The following is an 11,490-nucleotide window of genomic DNA, read 5'->3' as shown; positions in this document are numbered from 1 at the left end:
CGAGCATCCACTGACGTGTACAAACAGGAGATACGTCTTTTGTGTGACAATAATCTTATTTAATGCAAGAAGCAAGTTAACAACATGAACAGGGTCCCGTGTGAGCTGAAGTACTGGAGCATTATGGGATGGATAATGACATCAGGCAGGCTGCTAGTTCATGATATTGCATGTCTGTTGAACAGGGATCGAATGGGCTCAATGTTTGTTTCAAAGCTGTTGTTTTTTAATGATAAGATGTTCTTTATCCTGCAAACGTGCCTTTAAATACGTTACATTAAATGCATTGCCTCCAGAAAAAAACGACATCTCTCATGAGTTATGATGCAAAGAGGTAAATATCGTGAGCACAGTGTTGCCTTTGTGCTCCACACAAATCTGATTATTTAACAGACAATTTGAACATATATGCTGTTTGTCATTTGACAGTTTTTCTGGTGAAAGAGACCAATGGAACGAGAATAAGCACCTCAGTTGATGCTAGAAGGGTCAAACAAAAAGACGATATCACACTGCACCATGGGAAGCGTAGGATTCACGGTCTTTGGAGCTTGACTCATATTAGGAACTAAAGATCTGGATATTTTATCCGCTCATATTTCCATATTGACCATCAACTTCACGCAGGTACATTTCTAAATCGCTTTAAGCTTTGAACCTCAAAACAAAACAACATTTCCATTAAAACGTGCATTACTCCGGTTGCCGCTGCAGCTCTGCACTTCCCACAAATCACCTGTCAATAAAACCACGTGGGCGGTCTCGTCTGTGACATCTCCTTCCTACATTTCCTTTTGTCGTTTCTGCATGTAGGTGGCAATCTCTTCTTTATCATTTTTCCACATTAGCGTCTGAACTAAACGTGAAGCGTGTCACTGCCAGAGGAGCATCATGAGAGACCGTGTGTGTTTAGACAAGCAGATGTGGGAAAATAAAGATGTGTTTGGATGAATAGTTGTTACTTTTATGATATTTGATGAAAGCAATGATCTGGATGGTAGTCTAGACATCAGAGAGGCCTGACAGAAAATAAGAGAATGTGAAAATAAGTTGGGAACAGACAACAAACCGGACACGAAACAACACAAAACCATCTTTATTCGGCGAATCCCAACCCTCTAACCCTCCTCGCAGCTCTTGCTAAAACTATTAGCGAGTCCCACTTTGTCTCAAGTCTGCTTCCAACCTTTCATATCTTGCAGGGCAATCCTTCCTTTGAGAGACGATGCTACAAATAAAGCCACAGCGAGAGCCTGAGGCAACATCAACTATCCATCACGGCTGAGTGGGGAGAAAAGACAGCAGCTACATCTCAATAAAAGAGCAGCACTGTACTCTCTTCAGAGGCCTTTAGCTTTAAAACCACAGAAGAAACAGACGGAGTCATAATGTAGACGCTTCTCATGCAGCACCGCGCAGATATCTCCACTCAGGCTTCAGTGGTTCAATGTAAAGCATTAAAGACTGCATACTATACCATGAGATCATTATTATGATGCATTCATGTAAAAGCAGGATTTTGTTGTAGTTGGTTGAGGTCAAGATCATTTTGAACTATTTACTCATTTTCATTATGAATTAATCTGCTGATTATTTTTCCCATTAGTCGATTGATTATTTGAGTTGTGAAAATGTAAAATATAGTGAGAGATGCAGTCACCATCACCCAGAGCTGCTCCAAACACATTCAAATTATTACAATTATTAAAAGGAAAAGCATCAGATCTTCACATGTAAGAAGCTGGAACCATGAAATGTTAAAAATGACTTGAAATGATGATCAAAATATTTGATTTGACTGATCGCTCCAGCTGTTCTCGTATATACTGTTGTGTAGTTTCATTTAAAACATCTTCATATGTTTTGTATTGAATAGTGACTAAAGCTGTCAGATGAATGTAGTAAAGTAAAGTACAATATTTCCCTCTGACATGTAGTCAAGTACAAGTATAAGAGAAAAGAGAAGACTCAAGTTTTAATTCCCTCTGCCGATCCAACATGACTGCTTTTTCCTTTTATGCGAGTTCAGATCTTGGTTAAAGTTCGTCAGTTCAGTCTTCAGCAGAGACGGCTAACCCTTACCCCACATATGAAGAAGCTCGCTGGCTGTGTGAATGATGAATGAGACGGCTTTAATTAAATATGTGCACTTAAAGGGAACTCTGCACAGCACGCCGGGGCCGTATAGACTTCATCCCCCAAAGGCAGTTTGATTTCTTTTATGCTGGCGTTAAGTGAACCAAGCGTCATGGCTGCACCACACAGCAGCCTGCACTGCTCTTTAAACACACGGTGCCTCTGACAACATTAAACATCTCAGAAAAGTGCTGCAAACACTTGGGCATGCCATGTGATAGTGAGGGATGCTTTGTGAGCCGTGTCTGTCAGTGACATGGATGAGAATTCACCAGAAATACTTTGTCTCAGATCGCACTGGCTTATGAGAAAGTGTCCCAACCTCGCCCCCGATTCTCTGCTGAGTGAATGAAGGTTCTGTGTCTGCCGGAAGTATCTGTCATCTGGATCCTGGATAGCTTGTACATGCGCTAACACCTTCAGGGTTAAAGGTCGGATCCCTATTGGGGTTTTAACCGATAATAAAGGCAGCAGAACACAAACAGCAGTGGGGAAAAGTAACAGGAATCCGGGAATTGACCTTTAATGCCTTTAATAAATATTCATCAAATCAACAATACCAAAAATAAAACACATGAGTGAAACAGCTTATCATGAGAAGCTAATGCTAACGCGACTTCAGTGCTCTGCACATTAATCTATTATTGTATTGATACGATATAAAATGTATACAGGTTTTCATTTCTCTTGATCCTTGAAGTACATTTTGCGTTTACAATACTAATACTTTACATTACTAATACTTCAGCACAAAAAAGCTGAATTGAATTGACTGATCACTGTCTGGTTAGTCAAGTTCCTGCAAGGCAGCAACCTCCGGCTCTGAGGACTGACGTCAAAGCTTCATGTCTTAAACTTGCATTCTCTCTAGTGTCCACCAGGGGGCGACTCCTCTGGTTGTATAGAAGTCTATGAGAAAATGACTCTACTTCTCTCTTGATTTATTACCTCAGTAAACATTGTAAACATGAGTTTATGGTCTCAATCTCTAGTTTCAAGTCTTCTTCAATACAGCATGATGTTCATTTAGTACATTATGGTCCATTTAGAGTCACACAGACCATAAAGCAGGGGATGCTTTAGGGCGGGGCTACACGGTGATTGACAGGTCGCTATTACATTACATTACAGTCATTTAGCAGACGCTTTTATCCAAAGCGACTTACAATTCAGAGTCTATCACATTTCTACACCGTAGGCACAACTACGGGAGCAATTCTGGGGTTAAGTATCTTGCTCAAGGACACGTCGACATGCGACTAGCGGAGCCGGGGTTCGAACTGCCGACCCTCTGATTGAAAGACGGCCCTGCTTAGCCACAATCGCCCATAACTTATGGACAATTCAACAAGAGCCGTATACATCATATCTACGTCACTCCTCCGCCGTCCAAATATGGTCACTTCTGTTCACTGGTTACAAAAAAGCCAAGATGAGCTACCATGGAGCCACACTGTCACTAACTACACTCCCTGCATAAATATAATGACAGGATATCAAAGTTATTCAGCAGCGAAAACTGCCTAAAAATATAAAGATAGAAGCACAGATCACAGTGAAGAAGTGAACAAACACTTCACCTAGTGATGGAGACATGTATCATTTCAATGGTATTATCACAAAAACTTCACTTCTTCTCAGCTACGTTGCCTAATGACGACACCTTTAAGACAATGGACTCTTAGTAAAACAATGGAAAAGGTCATTCAGTGAGCCATAGTTGGATTTCCAATTGTGGTAACAGTATTGCTACATACTTCAACCTTCCAGAATCTAAATATTTGAGGAGAACAAGAGTGTGAGACAAACACGAGTAATGACAGCAACGTCTTGTAAAAGCAGGATCAGTGTGATCAGTCTTGAAGATGGAGCTATCCTCCTGAGAATCCTGTTCTTTGTCTCATTAGTGAGATCATTTCACCGGCATGCAGAAACATCATCTGTCAGGGGAGTTAAAAAGCTTCCTGTTGGAGCACTTTTGGACGTTGCCGTAAAAGTTAATTAGACAGCTATACAACGGGCGTCCTGGTCATTTATTCTGTCCTATACAGACCTATGTCCTATCATGGCCTGCAGGTTATTAACTGCAGGAGTCTGTCAGTGCCTTTAAATTAAATTTTTTTCAAGGATTAAATGAAAAGCTGGTGAAGCTGCTTTTACCGTGAACACTCACCTCTTTTAAAAGCAGCCTATGATCAGGTTTCATCCTGTTTGTCTGTAAACGCTCGGCCTAAACTCTTTTGTTTTTTTGTGAATACGGCTCCACTCTTTGTATTTGTGTTTGTTACAAGCAGATGTTGGAAGCAGAGTCAATAAATATAAATATTTAGGCCATCGTGGCTAAATACTCATCTTTGTAGTGTTTTTTCTTTTCAGCTAATCTCTGTTATTTTCTGCTGCTGTGACACTTTTCCCTGCATGTTAGAAATAAACGTACCTTGTCTTATTAAACCATAAATAACAGGCTACTGATGTAAAAAGTTTGTAGTTTGAGCCAATCTACATTTACACAATTGAAGTCAGTCAGTGTTTTTACATTTCTTACATTAAGATGTATTCCAGGTTACAAGCACACAGCACAGCGTCTCCATCTTTAATTCATGTTGAAGGAGAAATGTGGGAGAAGTTATTTTGTACTTTTGTCTTTTAAATAGACTCCTTGATTGGCTGAGAAAAAGTAAATGATGTCTGTTATTCAGTATCTGATCTGCTGGTTAACTTTTATAACGACAGTGAAAAATAATGAAAAACCAAGTGACCCAAGGGCAGACGTTTGGAGACATGGTCCATTGTCAATGAATAAATGATGTGCCGGAGCACAATCATGATGAAGAGCTTTAGAGGCTTGTCTGTTTTTTCTCCTCGACCTGTAACCTTTCTTTTCACTCAGGCAGACTAAAATGTCAAATCTGCTGGGGCGTCGGAGCCACAGGCGGCCGCTGCTTTACTGGTAAACACACAGACGACTAAAAGCAGGTTTCTTTTCACGACCGCTGAAAGGTTAGACTGTTGACCAGGTCATGTGGGCTGGTGCTGGGCAGCTGACCATCCTCTCTCTAGTACGTATATATCCGACCAAAACCATTTATACTTCAAGAAACACTGGTTTTAAGTCTCTGGCTTCTCATTTTCACTAAAAATGTAAATAAATGGTTTCTACAAGAAATCTAAATCTAAAGACCATCATCACTTTATTTGTACTTTGATTTAGTTTTTCTGTCTATATCGTGTTGTAAGTTGATTGTTGAATACAAACAATGTGACAAACAATATTGTTTTTCATTTTACTTTCATCCATTTATCATCTAAATTGTTTATAACACTTTAAAATATAGTTATAAGCAGATATGATGACATTTTAAAGTGTTTATTGATGTATTTACAACCCTTACAAGAAACACTTTACTTAAATTGCCCCTATTTATCATCTATAAGCAGTATAAATATATAATAAAGGTGTTATAACACTGGCGTTGTACACACAAGATCTGAGTACTTTCTCCACCACTGCTTATACATCATGGAAAGGTTTAAACAGCACTTAAGTCAAACTTCCTGGAGTTTCTTTTACATATAAACTGAACATAATAGTGCACGCTGCACTTTTATGGCACCTTGTCTGTTAGTGTGACTGAGACTCTGCAGTCATTCATGCTGAGAAAGAATAAAGACATAAACATTGACCAGCTTTGACACCACTACTTAGTAAAACAGCCAAACTGTTGCTTTCACTGAAATATTATGATTGACCTAAAACATGCAGCTGGATTATAGTCGTGATTTTAATATGGAGAAATGATCTCTGCATGTCATCTCTTCTGAATTAAATGGAGAGATTTGATGGTCGAACTGCATTTGATCCGTGATTAAGGAAGACTCAATTATTTTATAGCCTTTGGAGAGAAAAAACCCAGAGAACATTTGTGAATGTTTTAATAGGTTATGCACCACACGTACACAATCACAAGTCACTCCTTGATGCGAGAGTGTCCTGGATATTTACATTGGCTTCATGTTAGATACAAACTTCCTCTAATAACGGTTGACAGTGCAGCAATACTGCAGGCAAAAACAGATATTCAAAATAGATAGAAACATGTGTTACAACAAAAAACATTATAGTGTACAAGTTTATTTTACATCTAATCAAGCTCACGACAGCAAACAGCCGTTGAACGAGGGTCTGCACGGTGGGTCAACACACTGGAAACCAGCTGAGAACAAGTTGAACTCTACTGCTAAAAAAACAGAACCAAAACAATCTGATTTACAACATCTTCTCCTCTCTCTCCCACGGAACCGGATCCTGCTCCTCCTCGACGTGCGTATTCCTGCGCCCTGTCCAAAAGTGCTCCACATCTGGGAAGTTCTTCTCATTCTCCTTCAAGACCGCGTTGCCGACGGCGTTGGCTCCGACTTCAGCTCCATTCCCCTCCGTTTTTGGACACTTGGTGCTGTGGATGGGCTTTGTGCCTCTGCAGGTGGCGATGAACCAGATGCTGATCAGACCTTGGCGCACGTCGTCGTACATAGTCATCAAGATCACCGGAGAGAGGGAGCTGCATGCGTAAAGGAGGACTTGCGCAAAGATGATCAAACCCACGGGAGGTTTGTTGTACCCAAGCCTGATCCAGGTGAACGTCCCCCACTCCGGCAGCAGCATGAGCACGAGGGCGCCGCTTAGACACAGTAAAAGCAGGGTAACTTTGCTCTGGTGCTGCGGGTTGGGTGCGTGGTTCACCGCGGTGTGCAGCGCTTTTGTGTAGTAGGCAAGAGTGAAGATGACCGGCACCACGAAGGCTGCAGTTGGATAAATCTTGTAGAACAAACTCATGAAGTCAGACGCGCACTTCGGCATTTCAGAGACGCAAATAGTGTCGCGGCCATGCGGCACCAGAGACGCGAAAAGCATCTGAGGGATTGGAAACATCATCGACACAATCAAAATGAACGCCAGGGCTCCGTGGATCCACGTCGGGCTGTAGAGGGGCCCCGTAGCGGTGCTGGGCACCAGCGTGTGTTTGGCTCTGGTGGTGACTGCAAGGACTAAAGTTTTTGCAATCACACACGAGTGCTGGAACCAGTCGGTGGTGCTGCAGACAAAACTCCCCAGGGTCCAGGTCTGCTTGTAGTAGGTTAGGGCGCGCACTGGGGCGCACAGCAGCAGGATCGCCAAGTCCGTGGAGGCCAGAGAGGCGAGGAGCGCTTTCACCTCGGAGCCCTTTCCGTTTCTAAAGTCACGGATGAAAATCAGCAAAATCAGCAAATTCCCAACTGCCCCGGACACGCAAATCCCGATGAGGATGACAGGTATGGCTGTCCTGGTGTCCTCCCCCTGGAGAAGTTGGACTCCTCCAACGAAATCAAAAAAGGAGACATTTGCTGGTCGATTAATATCCATAACCGAGAGACTTTAAAGTTCGAGCTCCTCGAAGTGGGGAAAAATAAATCGCAGTCAACAAACACAATTAAATGTGTTTTTTTTTCCTTTTGAGTTCCACTTTTCTCCGCAGATTTAAGGTCCTCGAGGAACAGAAGGCGGAGGAGCTGTCCAGGGCGCCGCGGTGCTGAAACGATGCTGACGGGGTCGTGATCGCATCAGCAAGTGGGTGAGCAGGCTGGCAGGTAGGCTATTTCAAGTGCTGCCATTTAGCATCGTCAACCACTCACGTCATTTTGTATCAGTGTGGCTCCAGGCTGCAGCTGCACAAATGTGAGCGCAGCGTGATGCGATTTACATTCAAAAACCTCAGAGGGATCACGGCTGGTGTGGCGCGTCAGAAATATGTCAGAGTGCACATTTATCTGACTCCTCTGGATATCTGTCAGTTTATCTCTTTAGATTCAAATGTAACAGGTGAAAACAGGCAGCGACCTTTACTGGAGTCACTGGCCAATAATTGGCATTTAGTGCAGCTATCTAAAGTGTTTCAATCCCTAATTATATCATGATGTCTTTAAAGACATGCAACTCCTCATTCGGGACAAATGTCCCTTCAATACATTTAAAATAAGTCTTAATATATGAACATCAAAACAATCCTCTTAATCTAACTTCCAACTTTCCAAACTGACAAAAAAAAAAAAACTACCTCAAGTTCAGTCAGGGCCAAGCATCAACCTTCCATGAGTCAAACTGAGAAGAATAAACGGCTAAACTTTGGTTTGCTGAGGATCAAATTCAGTATCGTATTGTGGCCTTTTAAAGTAATTATTCTGTCCATATGTACAATATTTAAAGGTGCTTTAATACATTTTAAGTTACTTTTTAAAGATGAAGAAGCCTAACCCCCACAATTCAATACAGCCCTACTTGGTCTGGTATGACCATCATCTTATGGTAATGTTACCATTATACTACACTTTCAACTTGTAACCACAGTAACTGCTCTTCAGCAAAACTCCGAGGCCGAGAGTCAGAGTCCACAACTGGGTGGGCGGAGGGGGTCCGGAGGAGGGACGTCCAGATCCAAAAGCTCAGGGGAACCGGAGTGGGGAAACAGACAACGGGACTCTAGAGACTGGGGGTCGGGAGGGCGGAACTCTAGAGGCCGGGGATCAAGAGGAGAACTGGACTCCGACTCTCGGAGACGGGGCTCCGGGGAACAGGATTCAGATGGTGGCCCAGCCGGGTCCGGAAATGGAAAACGCTGCAGCTCGGAGGCGGCGGCCGGAACTGGATAAAGAAATCAGAACAGGAACACAAGAGGGAATCCACAGACGAGACGAGGGGGAAAATCCAGCAGAATGAGGCGGGGCAGGCAGCCGGGCGGGTAGACATGTCAACGATCTGGCAGTGAGTGAGCGTGTGACTGGGGTTTAAATAGTGGATGCAGCACAGTGATCAGGTGAGCGTAATGAGCTGACGAGGTGGGTGTGACTGGCAGGTGCACTGAATAAACTGATTAGGTGAGTGAGAGATGGACAGAACAGGATAATGGTGGCAGAGCTGTGACAACCCAACTTATAAGGGATCATCATCAAACTTTCTCTTCATCTGTTTATTTGACATGTTAAAGATTAATAGAAGCAGATATATTGTTATCAGATTTTTAAAACTCTCAAATACTGATGTCAGCTTTTGTTTCAGACTTCCAGTATTGATGAGGCGCTGTTGGCACATTGTGGAAAATCCAACATGACACTTTATTTTTTCTTTCAAGACCTCTCCAGTGAACTGTTGGACCGCCGAACCTTCTGGAAAACATATGCATGTGACTTCACAACACTGCAGACTTGATGTCTTATTAGACAGTGAGAAACCAGTGAGTAATGTTCCCTTCCAATAAACCAATTCTGAAACTCTGGGAATCTGCTGATATAAATCTGATACCAGTTCTCTCTTTTCCCAAAATGTACGCTACATGTACCTCCTTGCAATCATTGTTTTACTGTAAAGTAACACGAGGGATCGCTGTGGCACATAAAGCTGAGTTAGCGGCTTGCTGTGACCTCATGACTGTGACTGAATTACTGGATGTTTATAATGGCATTAACAAAGAAACTGTATTGAATGTGCATTACATCATGTCATGTATCAGCGTCACAAATAAATATGAATGAGCTATAGAACGTAACGTTTTAGAGGTATTTACACATCATTCAAATATTTAGTAATAAACAAAATGGCAATTCAGGCTCATTATGAGTCTCACAGCGCATGGAGCAGACTGCACCACAGAGTGAGGTGTGTTTACTTGACTTGAAGAGCATCCGGATAATGAAGGGGAGGAAGGGTGGGGTGTGTGTTGGGGGGAGGGGGGGTATATGTGGAGAGGTGAGAGTGCCCACTCAAATGCTGTCACCTCCTCTAAGGGAGTCGGTTGCTAGGAGACCGGAGCCACCATCACAGTATGGGGTTAGGAAGATGTGAGGCGTCATGAAGTAGTGCGAGTTGTGGACGGATAGAGAGGCTTTAAAGCGACTCTGGAGCTTCAGATGTAATGAATGAATAATAACAACGGTGTGATTGCAGAGTAGGAAAAGGCTTTGGTGATATTTAGACGGCTGATATAATGGCACAAGCAGGGATGCTGCCCGGAGCACGGAGCAATCAGGGATAATTGATATGTTATGAACTCTGCAAGGCTAAGAATACAAGTAGGTTTCAGCTCCCACTGATCAGTGTAACACAGATGTAACACTCAAATCAACATTTCTTTCTTTCCTTCTACACAGAGATCCATTTGTAATATTCCAATGTCCCCACATGTATGAGCTGCAACATATTTCTAGATGAATAATTAGTAATATATATAAATATTGATAATAATTTGGAGAGTCACTGAAGATTCAAAGCTAAATTTAGCAGAAAACCCAAAAAGAAAATAGGCAGTAACACTAAGTATAATGTTTGAGAACAATATCATGAACCATTAAAAACAATAAGAATGAAACCAATAGACATCATATAAAGACATATTTAATGAAAGATAGATCAAAACTGTATGTCTTAAAACAAAGTTTTGGCCAAATTGAAAATTTGATTGATGGTGGCGCTAGAGGCAAAGTCAGCGGATCATCAAAGTAGGATTCATCGTTTGACAAACATTCTGAGTTAGATATTTATGTAAGTGAAACATGTCAGAAGAGCATTCAAAGATAAACAGTCGTGTATCATCTGTGAAACAGTGATATCTGACAATATGACGAGTAACAATGTTGCACGGATTTAGCATGTTAAGAGAAAATACAATGGGGCCTCGTACGCTTCCCTGAGGAACTCCGTAATTAAAATCAAATGTGATACAAGACCTACTTTTTTCTCAAGTCTATTAATTAAAATGCTGCGATACATTCTGTCTCAGGCGGTGCTAAAATCTAAAAGAATGAGGAAAACCACTTTGCTGGAATCAACAGAAATGTGTAAGTCATTAATGATCTGATTGTGGCGTGTTGGTCTTTCAGGTTGTCCACAACGTTAGTCCAAATGTCTTATCAACTATTTGATGGATTGGACAAACTTTTGTAGACATTCATTGTGCCCAGAGGATGACTCCTAATGGTGGTCACCTGAGGATGTCTCCTAATGGTGGTCACCTGAGGATGACTCCAAATGGTGGTCACCTGAGGATGTCTCCTAATGGTGGTCACCTGAGGATGACTCCTAATGGTGGTCACCTGAGGATGACTCCAAATGGTGGTCACCTGAGGATGACTCTTAATGGTGGTCACCTGAGGATGACTCCAAATGGTGGTCACCTGAGGATGTCTCCTAATGGTGGTCACCTGAGGATGACTCTTAATGGTGGTCACCTGAGGATGACTCCAAATGGTGGTCACCTGAGGATGTCTCCTAATGGTGGTCACCTGAGGATGTCTCCTAATGGTGGTCACCTGAGGATGACTCCAAAT

The 11,490-nt window shown here is 42.2% G+C and overlaps 1 protein-coding gene across 1 annotated transcript; it reads right to left on the bottom strand.

Annotated features, from left to right (window-relative positions):
- Positions 1 to 6,403: 6,403 nt before the first annotated feature.
- LOC142967692 (G-protein coupled receptor 151) lies at positions 6,404 to 7,747 on the bottom strand. Its single transcript, XM_076107172.1, has 2 exons — positions 7,625 to 7,747; positions 6,404 to 7,547 (listed from the first exon to the last, which is right to left on the bottom strand). Exon 2 carries the CDS (start codon positions 7,535 to 7,537, stop codon positions 6,404 to 6,406), a length of 1,134 nt encoding a protein of 377 aa, XP_075963287.1. The 5' UTR covers positions 7,538 to 7,547; positions 7,625 to 7,747.
- Positions 7,748 to 11,490: the final 3,743 nt, after the last annotated feature.

This window comes from Anarhichas minor, unplaced genomic scaffold (assembly GCF_050575085.1).
Source record: "Anarhichas minor isolate MPS153535 unplaced genomic scaffold, ASM5057508v1 ptg000038l, whole genome shotgun sequence".
Taxonomy (NCBI): Eukaryota; Metazoa; Chordata; class Actinopteri; order Perciformes; family Anarhichadidae; genus Anarhichas; species Anarhichas minor.
Note: the sequence above shows the minus strand (reverse complement) of the source record. Positions and strands in the feature narration are given on the sequence as shown.

Coding starts and splice junctions, on each gene's coding strand:
- LOC142967692 (XM_076107172.1), bottom strand. CDS start 7,537: ATGGATATTAATCGACCAGCAAATGTCTCCTTTTTTGATTTCGTTGGA.